Here is a 21043-nt window from a genome sequence, read left to right on the forward strand (position 1 = left end):
TCAGTCGCTGGCTTTCCTGACTTCAATGTCTCTCACTAGCTTGGTGACTAACAAGAACTCCAACCCTTCTATTACTGTGGTAACTAATAGGTAGTCCCTGATAACCCAGCTGTTCTGGTCCAGCCACTGCCTGAGTCTGTGGCTGCATCCCTCAAGATGAACCATGCTCTGAGCTGTAACCTCATCCAGGCGCAGGGCACCAAAGCCGCACTGAGAGTTGATAATTGTTCCATTTTCCCAGGGGTTGATGCAACAAGAGGCAGGAACACCACAGGCCTGGACTCCTGGGGAACTGCAGTTAAAGTACCTGGAAAGGACGGGAAGAAAGGACAATCACTGGATCCCGAGGATAACAAGGGGTTTTCATCAATACCATAATACAGTATCTATAACAAAGAATTTATAGCTGGCAGGGACCCAAGGTATCATCTAGCCCAATACTCCTCCTTTGAATGAAGAAATTAACAAAGAGAAGAGACTTGTCAAGGTCGTGTTGTTCAGCTGTTTTCAGTTGTGTCTGACTCTTCATGACCCCATTTGGGATTTTCTTGGTAAAGATATTTCAGTGGTTTGCCATTTCCTTCTCCAGCTCATTTTACAGATGAGGGAACTGAGGCAAACAGGGTTAAGTGACTTGCCCAGGGTCAATACAGCTAGCAAGTGGGGGCAGCTAGGTGGCATAGTGGATAAAGCACCAGCCCTGCATTCAGGAGTACCTGGGTTCAAATCCGGCCTCAGACACTTGACACTTACTAGCTGTGTGACCCTGGGCAAGTCACTTAACCCTCATTGCCCTGAAAAAAAAAAAATACAGCTAGTAAGTGTCTGAGATCTGAACTGAACTCAGAAAGATGAGTCTTCCTGACTCCAGGCCTGGTGTTCTATCCACTGTGCCACATAGCTGCCCTGTCAAGGTCATAAACCTAATAAATAATAGAGCCAGGATGAGGATCCAGGTTTACTGGTTCAAAATCCAGCATTTTTTTTCCACTCTACCACAGAACTTCTCTAAAAACTTCTATATAAAATGTAATCCTTCCCCCAACTTCAAGGTGATATGACATAAGATAAAAATATATGTGTACTGCTTATGCTAATTATTGGGGACAAAGTCCTTTAGGTTATTTGCTAGTGACCAGAAGCATGACAGGAGTTGAAAGGAATGTATTCATCCCAACTGAAAAAGCAGCTTGAATTTAGAAAGTGCCAGTAAGGAGAAAGAGAAAATAGTTCAAAAGATAATAGTCTAAACCTAGAGCCTCCTAGCCCAGCTGTGTATGGATCTGACTCACAAAAGAGTTAAATTAGACCCTGAGGCTATGATCTAAAAGAACCAAGACCATTCTCTCTGAGAAAGAGTCTGTATAATAATTACAATTCAGTTGAGAAGTGGTAGAGAGCAATTCAGAGAAAAAATGAGAAGGCTTTGCAATGGAGAAATAGTATCTCAGTGTGTATACCAGCAGCTGTGCTATAGCACAGTAAAAAAAAATAATAATAAAAAATTTTTAAAGCAGCTAAGTGATAGAATTAGAGGTAGGGAGGGGTTTCAGCTTGAATGTAGCAGTTGGAGGATGAATTCCTTGGCTATACATAATTGTGTGTGTATCTCTCTCTCTCCATCTATCTATCTATCTATCTATCTATCTATCTATCTATCTATCTATCTATCTATCTATCTATCCTACATATTATGTGCCCTCAATATTCCCTGGATACAAGTGTGTTCTTTGGTCACCTATATTCCCTCTCCTGAACTGATGGTATAAAAATCTGTGGGTGAGTATATCCTTGTGATTAGGGGGAGATTTTCCCATTATTCATTTTGCTATTTGCTTAATTAAATGCATTTTGCTTTAAACCAATAAAACCTTTGTTTGGTATGGAGCCAGAGAGACTGATGAGTTGTGGTTTTGACATGAAGTATACCTTGTATAGGAGGTAATTTTCATAGGGCTCAGATTTGAGGGGAACTAAGCTGCATATGTAGTATTATGTTTCAAATATATGTAAATTTTATGGTTAATAAAACATGATTCCATTCATTATTATTAATAGTTAAATTTATATAGCGATTTAAAATATATAAGCATGCTATCCATCTATCTGTATTATATCATCTGCTCATCACAACAACCCTGTGGTAGGTGCTATTATCTTCATTTTACTGAAACTGAGTGGATTAAGTGATTTGTCCAGGGTCATGTAGCCAACATATTAGAAGGAGAACTTGAATCTGTTTCTTACTGATTCTAAGACTAGCATTCTATCCATTATTCCACACTGCCTCTCCAAAAGTTACCTGTAAATGACTTTGAAAGCATTGTATAATTTTCTAGGAGTGTATTTTTAAATTAATCTAGGTACAGCTAGATGGTGCAGTGGATAGAGCACTGCCCCTGGAATCAGGAGGACCTGAGTTTAAATCTGGCCTCATATACTTAGTAGCTGTGTGACCCTGGGCAAGTCATTTAACCTCAGTTGCCTCAAAAAAAAAATTATGCGATGCTTGCTCTAATATTAGAGTTAGTTTATGTACCCTGGGCATATATTCAATGGTTAAAGGACAAAGGTATTATGCTGTATCTCAAGACAGATGTGTGGGTGGTGCTAGCCTGATTTGAAAAATGTGCCATGGATAATTATCTTCAAAAGATATCTTCTGTCTGTGGATTGGAGAGAAAGCAATGGGTTTAGAGGCCTGGTCATAATACCTAATAATCCTGTGATTATTGGCTGGAATTAATCCTGCTTGTATTACTGGCCTCAGAGGACAGTTGTAAAGAAACCATTTTATACATTTTAAAGCATTGCATAAATCTAAGTTGTTATTGTCATCGTTGTTGTAGGGGGCTTCCTGAGCATACCCAGGCAAGTCCTTTCAGAGTGCCTTCATGCTAGGAGAACTGACCATGCTCCAAAGGCCCCTTACATCATCCTTGTCTTCATCATCATTAATTTCTGTTAACTATGTGTTTGATCTTCCTTATTAAACATCCATCTCTTTGAAGGCAGGTCCTGTATCTTGTCTTAACAAGCCCAGGAGAAATTACTTTTGGAGTGGACAGGAATGCAGGACAAAAGTCACCATCTCCACCCTTCCACTCTTGAAAAGCAAAGTTCCAGGGTAATTCACATCAGGCCAGTGTTTGCAACCAGGGGCAGGATTGCAATTGAAAGGAATTGTCTCATTCACCCAGGTAGAACTCTCGGTGGGAGTAAGGCAAAGTATTTCAAAAGACAAGTATCCTAAGAGCTTTTGCAAGCTGTAGCTGTGGCTCTGACTTACAGAGGGGATGGAAGAACAATGAGGCGAGCCACATGAAAAGAGGGATGATCACTTCCAACCAGAGAAGAGGCACCATAACAACATCAATGCAGGAGAAAACAGCGCAGTTCAGGAGAGAACCGGCAGTGTGGAACTAGTAGATGGGTGCAGAGTGGAGAAAATAGCCCAGAAAATTACATCAGCACCTTGCAACTCGGCCGAGAAAGTAGCCCATCGGATGCCATCACCACACCAGCAATTTTTCAGAGAGGCAGCTTTGGAGACTGAGGAAGGTGCCTTCTAGGGCCCAGCCATAGGGGAAGGAACAGAGCTGGCTGCCCTGTTTTTCTAAGCGTGTTCTATCAGCCACAAGTATTCTCTGTATATGTTCCCTCTATGGGAATCTATGGGATTCCCTTGTATCTATAGGGAGAAGAGAGAATTTTCCTTGCTATGCTACTTAATCAAATCCCTTTTGCTTTAAATTAATGTATTTTCTGGTTTGGTCTGATAAAAGAGAAGTATTAGTGAGGGATTGTGAGATGCAGTTTTGGGTAGACACGGACTCTAAGTATACTTTGAACCTGGGACTCAGATTGGAGGCTGTACCAGGCTACCCTGTTCGCTGACACACGTCATATAGGAATTCAGTGAAGACTTGTTTACTTACAAATTCAACTTCCAGTCCTGGTAGGACATTACCCCACAGCACTGCAGGCCTAACTGGATTTCATCCAAGAGAAAACGCAGGTCTGAGTCATCTTGGTAGCGAGTTATGGCCACTAGCATGCTACTGTCCAGTATGTCCTGGAGTTGGTCCCATAAAGCATATATCAGGATTCCTGCCAATGTCTCTAGAATCAAGAAAGTGAAGATCCCCCAAGCAAAGACCCAAAGAAGGCAGATGTTCTCACAGAGGGCCCCCACGCAACCTGCTAAGGATACAACGCTGACTGCCAGCCCCACCACCACAAACAGCAACATTGGGTCGGTACCCAGGTGTGGCAGCTGCTCACTCCCCAGTGACTCCTTATCTGCCAGCCCCCACAGTCCCACCACGAAAGTCAGTAGACCGAGAAGAGAGAAAAGGAAGTTGAGGAGGAAGATCAAATACTTGATGCAGCTGCTCCAAAAATTAAGAGGAAGATTGAGGTCTCCTCGGAGAGCCAAGGTGGATTGCCACTTATCACCTGGAGGGAAGCAACCCCAATCAGAGGGACATCCATTATGCTTCTTTGGAATTGGCTCCAGGACTGTCACAGTATAGTTGGAAGACAAGGATGGTGGCTCATCGCACCCAGCTTCCTAGACAGGGAGGAAACACAACAAAACCTTATTAATCACTTGACTCCGTTGATTTAGAATTTGTGATGACCAGGACAAAGGCTAGAATGAAGTTTGCCTTTGCAATTATCTAAGAAAGACAGCTAGGTGGCACAGTGACACTGAAGTCAGGAAGATCCATCTTCCTGTGTTCAAATCTGGCCTTAGACATTTGCTCACCCTTCATTCCTGAAAAGGATGAATGACATTAGGAAGCTGATGTCTTGATTTGCAAGTGAATTAGATTTAAGTGAAGCAAGGCAGTGCAAAGTTATCAGCTTCACTCTCTCCTCTTTGGACATTTATTGGCTATGTGACGCTGGGCATGTCCCTTAACTCTATTTGCCTCAGTTTCCTCAAATGTAAAATGAGCTGGAGGAGGAAATGGCAAATCAAGCTAGTATCTTTGCCAAGAGAACCTCAAATGGAGTCACGAAAAGTTGGATAAGATTGAACAAGAAGAAGAAAAACGAAAGAAGAGTTGGCTAAGATAATGTTGTAAATAGGATTTTTGGGGAAATGGTCAAGTAGTTGTAGGTAAATGAAATGTTGGAAGTTTCCTTTCCTAAGTCAGCTTCTAGCTCAAGGGCTGGGGATATTTTAATTTGTCTTCAATTGAACAGGCTGACAATGCTACATGAATATTAAAAGAATATATTAAGGGCAGCTAGGTGGCACAGTGGATAGAGCAATGGTCCTGGAGTCAGGAAGACCTGAGTTCAAACCTGACCTCAGACACTTGACACTTACTAGCTGTGTGACCCTGGGCAAGTCACTTAACCCCAATTGCCTCACACACACACACACACAAAAAGCAGTAAAGAATATATTAGACACCAAAACCAACACTCTATCCAGAGCTCTATGTAAAGCACTTACAAATAACATTATAGGCTCTTTTAGTGGAAAGGACCTAATTCAACCCCCTCAAGTGAGGAACTGAGGCCCAGAGATGATTTTTGTCTTGAATTTTTAAAATGAACAATAAAACTATTTTCTCTACCCTCCCTATAGCAGCAACAACAACAACAACCCTTATAACAAATATACTGACTCAAGCAAAACAAATTACTGCATTGGCCATGCCCCCAAATGTATGTTTTAATTATCATCCTGAGTCTTTCATCTCACTATCAGGAAGTAGGTAGCCTGTTTCATCACTGATCTTCTAGAATCATGGTTGGTCATTTTATTGATCACAGTTCTTATGTCTTTCAAAGTTGTTTGTCTTTACAACATGTATATCATGCTTCTGATTCTGCTCACTTTACTCTGCATCAGTTCACACAAGTCTTCTAAGGTTTCTCTGAAAACCCATCCTTTTCCTCATTTCTTACAGCACAGTAGTATCCCATTACATTCATATGCCACAATTTATTCAGCCATTCCTTAGCTGATGGGCACCTGCTTAGTTTTCAATTCTTTGCCAGTTGATTTTTGTATTTTAATATTTGTTCAATATATTATATGATCTCTTAAGTTAAACTATAACCCACACAAGATGCAAGGCCACTTGCAAGCCAAGCACCGAAGCTGAGGCATTCCTTGTCGGCATTTGCAACCAAGCCATTTAAAGTCTTAAAAGCTATGGAGTGGCCATCTGGAAAACTGCATCTTTTTAGAAAGTGGCTATTTTGTTATTACAACACCTATTTTAATGTTGTTAAGGTTTTTTTTTCTTTTCTTTGTTTTTTTTAAACTAATCAATGTTATATCTCTGTGATTCTTGGCAATAGTCTGTCCTTTAATAATGGTTCAGTCCCACTCACAAATATTGATTGATGTTTTCAAGAGTATTTTGAGCCCTCTATAGTAAGGATGCTACAGGGACAGCTAGGTGGTACAGTGGATAAAGCACTGGCCCTGGATTCAGGGGGACCTGAGTTCAAATCTGACCTCAGACACTTGCTAGCTGTGTGACTTTGGGCAAGTCACTTAATTCTCATTACCCTGATTTTTAAAAAAAAGTTGGGAAATGAAAAAGGGTGTTACATTCTGATAGTCTATGAAAAATATTATGTGTATGTGGATATGGATATGAATATGGATATGGATATGTGATAGGTTGCATAGTTTCTAATCATCTCTTGAATAATCTGCATTGGGACTAATTCAGGACTTCTTACAAATACTTCTATGTAATTTCTGGAGGCAAGAAACTTTTCTTGAATTGTCATAAAATCCCTGTTTCCTAATGAAATTCACATACCTCTATCATTTTTCTACATTTCTTTGTTGATATAATTTTGGCTGAATTCATGCAGATGTCACTAATGTAGGGCTTTTGGGTGACATTCTTGGAACTTAGTCATTTCAAAGGTTTTATTTAGAGGTTGTTAACACTGTCATTTACACTAGAAAAATACAATGCAATGTACCTACTGGTAGATTTAATATTGCTCAGTGAAATAATACACTGTTGTTGTTTTTTTAGTGAGGCAATTGGGGTTAAGTGACTTGCCCAGGGTCACACAGCTAGTAAGTGTTAAGTGTCTGAGGCCGGATTTGAACTCAGGTACTCCTGACTCCAGGGCCGGTGCTCTATCTACTGCGCCACCTAGCTGCCCCAATATATTGTTTTAAAAGAATTTTCTTTAGGTTTTCATTGTCATTGTTATTCATAATGTTTTTTAAACCCATTTAGCATGGTTTCTAAAATTGTTTATTAACTCTTTTCTTTTTCTGTTGATAAAATATTAGCTATTAAAAATTGGCCTATGTTATGAGTTGTGTATTTTGTTAATATTATGTGAGGTTTTATAAGTAGAATTTCCAAGTTTGTTATGGTCCAAAAGTGTATATTAAGATTATTTTAGTATAAATGTTGGTTGCTTTGAAAATAAAAGGCTATTTATTGATTTGTATATGATTCTGAGAGATTAAAGCCTGGGCAGTAACTTGAGTAGAGTGCTATCTAGTGGCTAACTTGGACATTGCACTCAGTTGATTAAAATCCTTTGGGTGTATAATTAACTCAGTGAAATGCTTTCTCTCAGTATGCTTAAGGGAGGCAGCATTGTTCTAGGTAAGCACTGTGTCCAGAATGGCTAAACCAGTTCACAGCTCCACATTAAGATGGCATACATCATATTTACAACACAATGGACATTCAGTATGGCCCTACATGTCCCAGATTTCCTGGGACAGTACGGATTTCAGCATAAAAAGTACACTTTACAAAATAATATTAATTGCCTCCAGGAACCTACTTCCTGCCTCTTGACCCAGCACTACCTCAATGTGGACCAAACCTGGACCTGGACCTGGAGACAAGGCAGCCCTAAGCATATGTCTCTCTCTCTGCCTCTCCATGGTCCACCACAATCTGGTTCTTGGCCTGGTAAGTCAAGCTCTTAGGTGTGCACCTGCAGGAACTTGTCTCTTGATTCCCCAAGACTCAGAACAACCTGATCTTGATCATGAGCAAGCAGGACGGGTGTATACCACCCCAACCTTCTACCACCTAGACCTTGACCAGGACAGACCTGATGATAATGTGAAAAGATGTAGGGAAACTCAGCTCTCTCCTGCATACCCAGAAAAGATAATAGAGGACTGTAGGCGAAAGTACAGATGAAGATGAAGTATCTTCATCCAATCCTGAATTGCAAAATAAAAAGACAGCCAGGAGCCAATAGTGGCTAAGAGAGGGATTACATGAAAGAAACCAGCCCAAATGTTAGTATACTGACCCAAAGCCTTTGAGGTAGGGGAGAGGGGCTTACCAAGTTAAACATGAGTAAAAAGGGAAAACAAACAAACAAACACAATGAAGTTCTATGGTTAAGCAAAGCCCAAGAGGCTAGCCCAGATCAATCAAGAGATAAGTTCTACTATGCCTAAAGAAATATAAAACTCTTCATACTTTTTGACCCAGCAACACCACTACTAGGTTTATATTCCAAAGATATTATACATAAAAAAGGGAAAAGGACCCACATGTACAAAAATATTTATAACAACTCTTTTTGTGGTAGCAAAGAATTGGAATTTGAGGGGATGCCCATCAATTGGGGAATGCTGAACAAGTTGTGGTATATGACTGTGATAGAATACTATTGTGTTATAAGAAAGGATGAGCAGCTGATTCTTCTCTTACAACATGACTAACACAGAAATATGTTTAATGTTATTATACGTATATAACCCATATCAGATTGGGGAGGGGGGGAAGGATGGGAGGGAGGGAGAAAAATTTGAAATTGGAAATATTATAAAAACAAATGTTGGGGCAGCTAGGTGGCGCAGTGGATAGAGCATTGGCCCTGGAGTCAGGAGTACCTGAGTTCAAATCCGGCCTCAGGCATTTAACACTTACTAGCTGTGTGACCCTGGGCAAGTCACTTAACCCCAATTGCCTCACTAAAAAAACAAAAAACAAATGTTGAAAACTATCTCTATATATAACTGGAAAATAATAAAATACTTTTATTTTAAAAAAAAGAAATTATACAAATATGAATACAGAATGAAGCATAATTTTTTTTCGCTCCTTTTTCTAAAGTTTTTTTTGTCTGTTTTCTTCCACGATCTGACTAATGTAGAAATGTTTTACATGACTACACGTGTATAACTTTTTTTTTTTTTTAGGCAATGGGGGTTAAGTGACTTGCCCACGGTCACACAGCTAGTAAGTATCAAGTGTCTGAGGCTAGATTTGAACTCAGGTACTCCTGAATCCAGGACCGGTGCTTTAACCACTGCGCCATCTAGCTGCCCTTACACATGTATAACTTACACTAAATTGCTTGAGTTCTTAAAGGGAGGAAGAGAATTTGGAAAACAAAGTTTTTGGTGTTTTTTTTTTAGTGAGGCAGTTGGGGTTAAGTGACTTGCCCAAGGTCACACAGCTAGTAAGTGTCAAGTGTCTAAGGCTAGATTTGAACTCAGGTACTCCTGACTCCAGGGCTGGTGCTCTATCCACTGCGCCACCTAGCTGCCCTGGAAAACAAAGTTTTAAAAATCAATGTTAAAATTTGTTTTTACATGTAATTTGGGAAAAAATAAATTAAAAATAAATACATTTTTTTACCTGGCAGGTTTTTTTTTTTTGTGGGGCAATGGGGGTTAAGTGACTTGCCCAGGGTTACACAGCTAGTAAGTGTCAAGTGTCTGAGGCCGAATAAATTTTTTTTTGTTTTTTTTTGTTTTTGCAGGGCAATGAGGGTTAAGTGACTTGCCCAGGGTCACACAGCTAGTAAGTGTCAAGTGTCTGAGGCCCGATTTGAACTCGGGTACTCCTGAATCCAGGGCCAGTGCTCTATCCACTGCGCCACCTAGCTGCCCCAAATTTTTTTTAAAAAGAAGAAAGAAAGGATGAGCAGGCTGATTTCAGAAACACTGGATTTACATGAACTGATGCAGAACCAATAAAACATGAAGTGAGCAGAACCAATAGAACACTGTACATAGAAACAGCAACAATGTACAATGATCAACTGTGAAGGACTTAGTTCTCTTCAGCAATACAATGATCCAAAACAATGCCAAAAGACTCAAGATGGGAAATGGTCTCCATATCCAGAGAAAGAACTATGGAGTCTGAATATAGATCGAAGCATACTATTTTTACTTTAAAAAAAAAATTCTTCTTTCTTGTTGTTTTTCCTTTTTTTCTGATTCTTCTTTCACAACATGACTATTGTGGAAATATGTTTAACATGATTGTACATGTATAACCTATATCAGATTGCTTGCTGTCTTGGGGAGAGGGAAGGAAAGGGGAGGAGGGAGAAAAATTTGGATCTCAAAATCTTATAAAAATGAATGTTGGGGGGGGGCAGCTAGGTGGTGCAGTAGATAAAGCACCAGCCCCTGGATTCAGGATCACCTGAGTTCAACTCTGGCCTCAGACACTTGACACTTACTAGCTGTGTGACCCTGGGCAAGTCACTTAACCCTCATTGCCCCACAAAAAAACAAACAAAAAAAAAATGTCGAAGGGTGTCAGCTAGGTGGCACAGTGGATAAAGCACCACCCCTGGATTCAGGAGGACCTGAGTTCAAATCCAGCCTCAGACACTTGACATTTACTAGCTGTGTGACCCTGGGTAAGTCACTTAACCCTTATTGCTCTACCTCCACCCCCCAAAAGAATTACCAGTAACCATCTTTACATGTAATTGGAAAAAATAAAATACTATTTTAAAAAGAGATAAGTTCACGAGATAGTGGTTCTGGAGAAGAGACATTGAAATCTACAGGGCATAGTCTCTGGCATGGGTAGCAAGGCAGTTGGCAAGGCTGGGGAGGAGATATCACAGAGAAGGGAGTGAAGTGAAGCATGACTGGGCCTTTTTTTGGCTTAGTTCATCATGAGCACTGAAGTTCAATGACCAAGTGTTCCATAAGATGGTGGGGGGGTTTTGTTCTCTTTGGGTGCATGATTGAAACAATTAAACCAATTCCTTTGCTTTTCCAAAAAGAAGCTATAAACCATCATTCCATTTCATTTGTTTCCTTTGTCTTCTGGTTTCATTTACTGTGAAAATAAGCATCCTTATTGATGTGGTTCACATGTAGAAGTAGATTTCTTGGTTACTAGGCAAAGTTCTCTTGTTTAGAATGCAGATAGTTAAATTAGTGTTTGTAGATATTCTTTTTTTTTTTTTTGTGGGGCAATGGGGGTTAAGTGACTTGCCCAGGGTCACACAGCTAGTAAGTGTCAAGTGCCTGAGGCCGCATCTGAACTCAGGTCCTCCAGAATCCAGGGCCGGTGCTTTATCCACTGTGTTACCTAGCTGCCCCAGTGTTTGTAGATATTCTAAAGACTTTGATTATTAGAATCTTCTGCTCCATTTTCTGCCATTCTATTACTATCGCTGTGAAAGAAGAAGGGGGCTATACAGTACTGATCTCAAATTATATTATATTATAAAGCACTCATCACAGTTAGTCTATGATAAAAAATAGAAAAGTGGATTAGATAAACAAGAATAGAAGTGGATATATGCTATAGTTTAGTTTCAATAAACCCAGTAACACAAACCACTGGAGAAAGAACAACTTTTTATTTATTTTTTAATTAACAAGGATTTCTTCTTGCCCCCTTGTCAAATGAACAACAAGAAACTCCTCATAACAAATTTGCATATTCAAGCAAATCAAATTTCTTCACTGGCCATGAAGGGATACAAAATTTTGTTTGCTTGTTTGTTTGTTTTTGCAGGGCAATGAGATGACTTGCCCAGGGTCACACAGCTAGTAAATGTCAAGTGTCTGAGGCCGGATTTGAATTTAGGTCCTCCTGAATCTAGGGCTGGTGCTTTATTCACTGTGCCACCTAGCTGCCCCCCAAAACAATCTTAACATAAAAACTCATACCATCCTCCCAGTCATTCAGACTTACAACCTAGGAAGACCTGAGTTCAAATCTGACCTTAGACACTTGACACTTACTAGCTGTATGACCCTGGGCAAGATACTTAACCTCAATTGCCTCACCCCCCTAAAAAAAAAAAAAGCCCTTCATAATCTGGCCACTTCCTACACATGCTGTCTTATATGTTATTCCCATTCACATATTCCAGTGACACTTGCTCTTTCTTGCACAAAGACACTCCCTCTCCCAACTCCAGACATTTATATGGCTTTCCCCCATGACCGGAATTCTCACCCTCCTCATTTCTGACTCCTAACTTCCCTGGCCACCTTTAAGTCTCATTTTCTGCCAGAAACCTTTCTCACTTCTTCTTAATCTTAGTGGCATCCCCTTGAGACTATCCCCAACTTATCCTGTATGTATCTTATTTGTTCTTTTCTGTTTTGTTTTTGTTTTTGCAGGGCAATGAGGGTTAAGTGACTTGCCCAGGGTCACACAGCTAGTAAGTGTCAACTGTCTGAGGCTGGGTTTGGACTTAGGTCCTTCTGAATCCAGGGCCAGTGCTTTATTCATTGCGCCACCTAGCTGCCCCCTTATGTATCTTATTTGTACACAGTTATTTGCTTGTTTCCCTCTATTTACCCTCATGTCTCCATTAGACTGTGAGCTCCTTAAGAACAAGGACTATTGGGTTTGGACTTTTGGGTTTTTTGTTTGTTTGTTTGTTTTTTGTCCTTTCTTTTTATTCTTAGTTCTTAGCAGAGTAATTGGTACAAAATAAGTTCTTAATAAATGCTAATTGACTTGACTTGTGCCACCTAGAAATGATTGGAAAATTCATTTTTGGAGGAACTCTGGGAAGATAGACATGTTAAACCACTGAAGGAGGTTCGGTGAATTATTCCAACTATTCTAGAAAGCAATTTAGAATTATCCAATAAAAATTACTAAATTGTTTATACTCCTTGACCCAGAGATCCCACCTCTGTCTGGGATTTTATTTCCAAGGAGGTTATTGATAGCAATGAAATACCCATACAGACAAAAGTATTTGTAGTGGCCTTGTTTGTAACAGCAAAATAACAAAAAGGGATTAGGGAATGACTAAGCAGATTGTGGTCTATTAATGTAATGGGATATTATTGCACCATAAATAATAAAAATATGGATAATTCATCTACACCTGAAGATTTGTATCAAGAGAGGTAGAGTAGAAAAGGAGAACCAAATGAATAGTATATAGTGATGACAATTATGTAAACATTAAACAGAATTAAATTCTAGACAAATATAATTGATCCTTTCACCTTTGTCTTTGAATCCCTAACATCAGGCTTAATGTATTTTACATAGAAGCTTCTTTATAGATGTTCAATTAAATTGAATTGGGAAGGACATTCTGAGAAGACAGTAGAGTAGATTAGAAATTTCCACGCTCTCCAGATTTCCTCCACAGACAGAAAAAATTAAAAAAAAAAATTAAATTGGTATAAACTAATGAAAGTTTGAGCCTACACCTTTCCTTTCTTTTAGCAAAAATATTTTCAATCACCCTTTTGTGGTCTTTGGCTTAACTGTTTTGTACTAATATGCATTTCATCTAGATGAGAATTTATTAAATTTCCATAATAATTGCCTAAGGGGAGAGAGAGAGAGAGAGAGAGAGAGAGAGAGAGAGAGAACAATGACCAGGAAGATTCTCCTAGCAGACTCAGGCTGGTATAGCCACAAGGGGAAGTGAGCAAGCTGAAGTGAGCAATCCTTTTTCCCCCTCTCCCAAGGAAGATAACATGCCATATTTGAAAGGAAGGCTATGCCCTGCCTGAAAGGAGGAAAGATTTGCAAGAGAATCTCTGCCTAGGCAAAGGGAGGATTGACAGCTCATCTTACCTTACAGGCCATTGCCACCTGGTGGTCATAAAAATGATCACTTAAAAAAACCCCCTACGTGGGGCAGCTAGTTGGCTCAGTGAATAGAGCACCAGCCCTAGAGTCAGGAGGACCTGAGTTCAAATCCAGACTCAGACACTTAACACTTACTAGTCGTGTGACCCTGGGCAAGTCACTTAATCCCAACTGCCCCGCAAAAAAAACCAACAACAACAACAAACACCCCCCCTATATTTTCACATTTTCAAAACCTTTCTGGAGATCAGAGAGATACAGTGAGCACAGTGGATACTTGAAGAGGTAAAGAAGAGAGATTGGATGAGGGAGTGGTAAACAGACAAGAGGAGGACTTCACAGCATGGCCTAGGGCAGGGCCCATTGGCAGATTCCTAATTAGAAAAAAAAATCTTGTATTTAGCAGCATGTGGAGCCTTGGGCTTGCCTTGACTGGCAGGGCACCTAGCAAATTGGTGTTCAGTGACTACCAAGTTAATGGTGATGAGAATTAGGCTGCCATGGCTCAGTTCATTTCACACCAGACGAGATTTGCGTTCACTGGGGGCTTCTGTCTTCTCTCTAGTGGAATTAAGAAGAAATAGGGCATGCTGCTACTGCTGCCGCTGTTTCTGCTTGAGCTGGAATCAGACTATCATTTGTTTTGTCTGTGAATGCCTGCAGCACTTCAGTCAAATAAAGCTGGAGTACCGGGGATTTCCCTATTCAGGAGCTGTCTTAATAAGGAACTTTCATGTTCCATATAATAATAACAGCTAGCATTTATATAGCACTTGAAGGTTTGCAATGTACTTCACATGCATTATTTCAGTTGATCCATACAATAAGCTTGTGAGGCAGGTATTATTATTATTATTATTCCCATTTTATAGATGAGGAAACTAAAGTTGAAAGAGGTTATCGTTGCAGTTTGTCCTTCATTCTCTAAGAGGACCAGGAAGGATGTCATGGCTTGCACTGAATTGGATTTAAGTGAAGGGAGGCTGTGCAAGGTCACCAACCTTATTCTCTCCTCCAGAGCCATCTGGCTCCAGTGGCAAGATATATATCAGGATGCCTGGAGATGGTCCTGGATGTTTTAAGGCACTTGGGGTTAAGTGACTTGCCTAGGGTTAAAGTAAGATTTGAACTCAGTTCCTCCTGACTCAAGAGCCAGTGCTGTATTTTGCCACCTAGCTCCTCCTGAAAGAGGTGGTGACATGTTTAGGGACACACAGCTAGAATGTGTATGAGGCATGATTTTAACTCAGGTCTTCCTGACTCCCAGTCCGACTCTCTGTCCAATGTACTTAATGCCTCCTGAGACTTTGTCAAGGTAATATGTCCTCCACAAAGCCATTTGGACCAATGATATAGCCCATTACACAGAATTTTCAAAGCTGACTTTAACCATCTCTAATGCATAAATCCCCAGGTCTATATATCTGGCTCTAGTTTCTCTCTCTCTCATTAGTTCTGGTCCTGAATTAACAAATGTCTATTAGATGGAAATGTGTTGTGTTTCTTCATATGTATAATCAATGTAAAATTGTTTTCCTTCAACAGGAGGGGGGAGAGGAAGGAAGGAGGGAAAGAATTTGGAACTCCAAATTTTTTAAAACGATTGTTACATTTTTTTTACATGTAATAGGGAAATATTTAACAAAATGAATAAAAATTAATTTCAAAAAGGAAAAACCCCAAGAAAAAACTCACATGTTTATCAGACAGTTCATACTCAAATATATTTCAAACTCAATATATTTCAACAATTGATGATCTTTCTTCCTAAATAAAGTGACCCTCCTACAAACTTTCCTATGACTGTCCCTGTATGTTTGTCAAGGGCACCACTAATCTTATAGTTACATAGGATTGCAGCCTCAGAGTCAGCCTCCCCCTGTTAGACTATGAGTTCCTAAAAGGAGAGGATGGTCTTTTTTTCCTTTTCTTTTCTTTTTAAATCTTGGCCTTTCTTTGTATCCCTACTTTACCGTTTTGGGGCAGATAGGTGGCACAGTAGATAGAGTGCTGGCCCTGTAGCTGGGAGGACCCAAGTTCAAATCTTACTTCAGATACTTACTAGCTTTGTGACCCTGGGCAAGTCACTCAACCCCAATTGCCTTAAACTATCTTGCCACTGGACCCAGGTGGCTCTGGAAGAGAAAGTGAGGTTGGTGACTTTGGGAAGCCATCCCTCACTAAAATCCAATTCAATGAAAGTCATGACATCATCCTGATGTCATGGTCCTCTTAGAGAATGAAGTACAAACAACAACAGCAACTTTCCCATGTGCCTGGCATATGGTAGGCACTTAATAAATGCTAATTGATTTATTGTCTCTCTTGTGCCATTCAGGTCTGTCAGTTGCTAAGTCTTATTTGTTCAACATCCATGTCTCTTGCACTCTTCTCTCTCCTCATGTGGACCTCCCTCCAATCCACGCTCTCATTACTTCCCTCATGCTTCATTTCAATAGCCTCCCAATTGGGCCTCCCTGCCTCAAGTCTTTCCACTTGCCAACCCACCCTCCACACAGATGCCAGTGATTTTCCTAAAGCACAAGTCTGACTCCATTATTCAATAAACTAGAGTCCTCCTGTTACCCCTAGGGTTCAATACAAATTCCTTTGTTAGGTTTTAACCAAACCCTTCACAACCTAGTTCCAACATACATTTCCAGCCTTATGACATATTACTCTATGGTCCAGCCAAATGGGGCTCTCTCTTGTTTTTGCGTTTTTCCCAGGCCTGGAAGGCATTCTCTTCTTACCTCTGGGATCTCTACCTTCCTTCAAAGCTCAGTTCAAGGAGCAGCTAGGTGGTGCAGTGGATAAAGCACCAGCCCTGGATTCAGGAGGATCTGAATTCAAATCCAGCCTCAGACACTTGACACTTACTAGCTGTGTGACCCATGGCAAGTCATTTAACCCTCATTGCCTCGCAAAAAGAAAAAAGAAGCTCAGTTCAAGTATCCATTTCTAGATAAGGCCTTTCCTGAACCCCTTCTTCATCTGCATTTACCTTCCCCAAATTAGTTTATTATTTCATTGTATTTGTATATTTATTATGAATCTATTTACATATGTACAAATTGTTTCTTGCAAGAGAATTTCTGCTCCTGAAGGTAAGGTCTGTTTCTTTTTTGTCCTTGTATCACCAGTACTTTGCACAGGGGTACCTACCACATGGTAGGATCTTAATATTTTCTTCTTTGTTTGATTGATTGATCTCAATTGAGATAACAAATTCAAGTGGTAAATAAATGTCTTCCTCCCTCAACCTCTGAATATGCAAAATATTAAAGTTCCTTGAAATGTCCTTCTGTAGTCATCTGAATCCAATGGTAGATATTTTGTTTTTTTGTTTTTTCAGTGAGGCAATTGGGGTTAAGTGACTTGCCCAGGGTCACACAGCTAGTAAGTGTTAAGTATCTGAGGCCGGATTTGAACTCAGGTACTCCTGACTCCAGGGTCGGTGCTCTACCCACTGCACCACCTAGCTGCCCCTCCAATGGTAGATATTAATAAAGAAAATGGGCATTTATATAGCATATACTATATTCCAGGCACTGTACTACTCTTTACAAATATTATCTCATTTGATAATATAAGAAAGAGCTCACTCAGCATCAAGTTCAAGAAAATGACCCTAAAGGCCTTTGCCACATGCCCCCATTGAAATGTTGTTGTTCAATCATTTTAGTCATGTCTGACTCTTCAGAGCCCATTTGGGGTTTTCTTTTTTTGGGGGGGGGGGCTATGGGGGTTTAGTGACTTGCCCAAGGTCACACAGCTAGTAAGTGTCAAGTGTATGAGGCCAGATTTGAACTCAAGTACTCCTGAATCCAGGGCCGGTGCTTTATCCACTGCTCCACCTAGCTGCCCCCTTGGGGTTTTCTTGACAAAGGTGCTGGAGTGGTTTGCTGTTTCCTTCTCCAGCTAATTTTACAGATGAGGAAACTGAGGCAAACAGGGTTAGGTGACTTGCCCAGGGTCACACAATTAGTAAGTGTCTGAGGCTGGGTTTGAACTCAGAAAGATGAATCTTCCTGACTTATACCCAGCACTCGTGAAATAGAGTTAAATAGTAACATGAAATAGTAACACATGGGTAAACTAGAGTTAGAAGAAACCACGAAAATCATCTATAATCCAGGAGTTCTGAATTGTGTGTGTGTGTGTGTGTAATGGACCTGGGCAGTTTGGTGATGTCTACAGATCCCTTCTCAGAAAATGTTTTTAAATGCATAAAATAAAATAGGATTTCAAAGGAAACCAATTACATTGAAATAAAGATGTAATTGGTTTTTTTCCTATCCAAGTTCACAGGTGCCAGTTAGGAAATAGAGACTGAGACAAGTTGCCCACAGTCATAGGGTAAGTCAGAAGCAGAATGGGAACCAGAACCAAAGCTCCTGATTCCCAGTCCAGTGCTGGGGAAGGCTAGTGGAAAGAGTGGCGGCTTACCCGGTCAAGTTGTCTTACCTTGGGGAGCAGCTGAGCTCTTTCATCTTCTGCCATCTTCCCCTTCTTCCTGGAAAGCCCCTTAACCAAAAGGTGAAGAAAAGGCCCCTCTCTCTGTACAGTTTCTCCAGATTGCAGGAGTGTTACTGGTGCCAATAAAATTCCTGGGGCTAGCTGGTGGCAAAGAACCACAAGCATGGGATTGGAGAGAACTCTGCCAGTAAGTCAGATACTAGGGTCATAACTGAATCATGTGAGAAGTCATACTTTAGTGCTTAAGTCTTGAAAACATTTTCTCTTCTGGGGCATCACTAAGCTAATGACATTTCTCAGATGCAGAAACCATGTACGGATTCTCTATAGTTCATTTAGCACATGACTACTAAGGCATCCTTCTTGTTATCACCGTCATCATTTTAGTAGAAATGTGGGCAAGGCTGGCTGCTTCAGGCTGAGCCTTATGAAGTGATGTGCCTTGCTGAAATTACTGTAGGTGTGGTTTTGTTGTTATTGTTGTTTTAAGGCAATTGGGGGTTAAGTGACTTGCTTAAGATCAAACTTCTAGTTCCTGAAGATGGATCTGAACTCCTGTCCTCCTGACTCCAGGGCCAGTGCTCTATCAAAAAACTTCTTGGGGCAGCTAGGTGGCACAGTGGAGATAGAGCACTGGCCCTGGAGTCAGGAGGACCTGAGTTCAAATCCGGCCTCAGACACTTAACGCTTACTAGCTGTGTGACCCTGGGCAAGTCACTTAATCCCAATTGCCTCACTTAAAAAAAAAAAAAAAGCTTCTTAAACTTTTTCCACTCTCAACCCCTTTTTGCCTGAGAAATTTTTATGTGACCCCAGGTATATAGGTATATAAAGCAGGCAGATATAACCTTTTACTGTTGCCAAATTTTTCACGACCTCCACATTGTTGTAAGACCCCATATGAGGTCAAGACCCACAGTTTAAGAAGCTGGGATCCATTGACCTTGCTGCCCCTCCTAGGTCTAGGTTTTGATCCAAAACTTTGTTGATTTAGAAACTCTGTGTTGCCAGCTCACATGACTCGTTGATTTTTAAATTACATTTATATAATATTTATATATTAGATTTATAAATTAGAATACCAGTTTACTAATTTACAAGCAAATATTTATTGACATTAATTTTGATTTGTACCAATCTATCAAATTATATCAATTTTAATCAATATTTATTTTTAGATTTACATATAAATTAAATGGGTAAATTTGGTTATATAAATTAAATTTATAAATTAGAACACCAGTTTACTAATTTACAATCAAAGAATGATGGGTATACCCAGGATAAAAGGGCCCAAAATAAGAAGATGCCTAGCTGACTTTAATCAGAGCCATAGAGCTCAAAGAAATTTCAAACGAAATCATAACTAGGGCATAGTAATCTCGGTTTTGCTTTAGGGTACTGACATTTAGAAAGACATATTTCCTCTCTTGATTTTTTTTTTTTTTTGGTGAGGTAATTGGGGTTAAGTGACTTGCCTAGGGGCACACAGCTAGTAACTGTTAAGTGTCTGAGGCTGGATTTGAACTCAGGTCCTCCTGAATCCAGGACCAGTGCTCTATCCACTGTGCCACCTAGCTGCCCCATTTCATCTATTTTAAGACTACTATATCCCACACAGTCTTGTGGTCATCTGCCCACCTCTGCCACGTGGTAAAACCCCCTTCCCTCACCTGATCCTGGCATGTCATCCTCAGAGTCCTGTTGCCATGATACTTCTATTCTAGGGCTCATTTTCCCATTCAGTCTTTGCGGGATCATAAACCAAAATCTATGGGGAAGGGGAGGGTCAGTTTCTCTCCCTGTATATACCCAAAGGTAGACAGTGGAAACTGAAGCCAGAGATGTTAAAGCTGGAGCTCTCAAAGATAAGCAGAATTCAAGCTGAGGTTCTCAGCCTCAGACAACTTGACAAATCAGCTAAGTGGTAAAGTGAGAAAAGGGAAAGTATGTAGGCTGTGGCTATAAGTTAAGAGGGGATGGGGGCAGCTAGGTAGTGCAGTGGATAAAGCACTGGCCCTTGATTCAGGAGGATCTGAGTTCAAAGCAGGCCTCAGATACTTAACACTTACTAGCTGTGTGACCCTGGGCAAGTCACTTAACCCTCACTGCCCTGCAAAAATAAATAAATAAAATGAGTTGCTTACCTCTTTAAAAAATGTCAGTTCCAGAAGGTAGGGGACAAGTAATTTCTTGATAAATGCCTTTTCATTCATTCAGTCAGTCATTCAGATAACCCTTGGGAATGTTCACAAGTTGAGAGGGGATGAAAGATGGCAAAGGTTTTTTGTTTGTTTTTTAAACTAGATCTTGGAAAATGACTATAAACTTCACCAACAATTTTGGAACAAACATCGCATACTCATTGCAAATCACTACAAAATTCATCCTGCTTGGAATTTCTAGCCATGATATATATATATTTTTTGTGAGGCAATTGGGGTTAAGTGACTTGCTTAGGGTCACACAGCTAGTTAAGTGTTAAGTGTCTGAGGCCGGATTTGAACTCAGGTCCTCCTGAATCCAGGGCCGGTGCTCTATCCACTGCGCCACCTACCTGCCCCAGCCATGATATTTGAGTCACCAATTTTGTACTAATTTGAGGGTGCACTGTTTGTATGTTTGCCCCAGTCAAGTGACTACTACAGAATTCATGTGAAAGACAACACCATTTTCAAATTTGGCAATTTTTTTAGAATAAGAGGGGAAGATACAATGTACAGATGCAATGAGACGTGTAAGCTCCT

The 21043-nt window shown here is 40.3% G+C and overlaps 1 protein-coding gene across 1 annotated transcript; it reads right to left on the minus strand.

Moving 5' to 3' along the window:
* On the minus strand, positions 1-18320 carry TSPAN10 (tetraspanin 10). Its single transcript, XM_044003307.1, has 3 exons — positions 18267-18320; positions 3939-4573; positions 1-307 (listed from the first exon to the last, which is right to left on the minus strand). Exons 1-3 carry the CDS (start codon positions 18318-18320, stop codon positions 1-3), a joined length of 996 nt encoding a protein of 331 aa, XP_043859242.1.
* Between the last annotated feature and the right edge of the window lie 2723 nt (positions 18321-21043).

The sequence above is a fragment of the Dromiciops gliroides genome, chromosome 4 (assembly GCF_019393635.1).
Source record: "Dromiciops gliroides isolate mDroGli1 chromosome 4, mDroGli1.pri, whole genome shotgun sequence".
NCBI classification, from domain to species: Eukaryota; Metazoa; Chordata; class Mammalia; order Microbiotheria; family Microbiotheriidae; genus Dromiciops; species Dromiciops gliroides.

Coding starts and splice junctions, on each gene's coding strand:
- TSPAN10 (XM_044003307.1), bottom strand. CDS start 18,320: ATGGCAGAAGATGAAAGAGCTCAGCTGCTCCCCAAGGTAAGACAACTT. Junction 4,574..18,266: donor AGGTAAGACAACTTGACCGG/GTAAGCCGCCAC, acceptor CTCCCTGTCTAG/GAAGCTGGGTGCGATGAGCC. Junction 308..3,938: donor CAGGACTGGAAGTTGAATTT/GTAAGTAAACAA, acceptor CGTCCTTTCCAG/GTACTTTAACTGCAGTTCCC.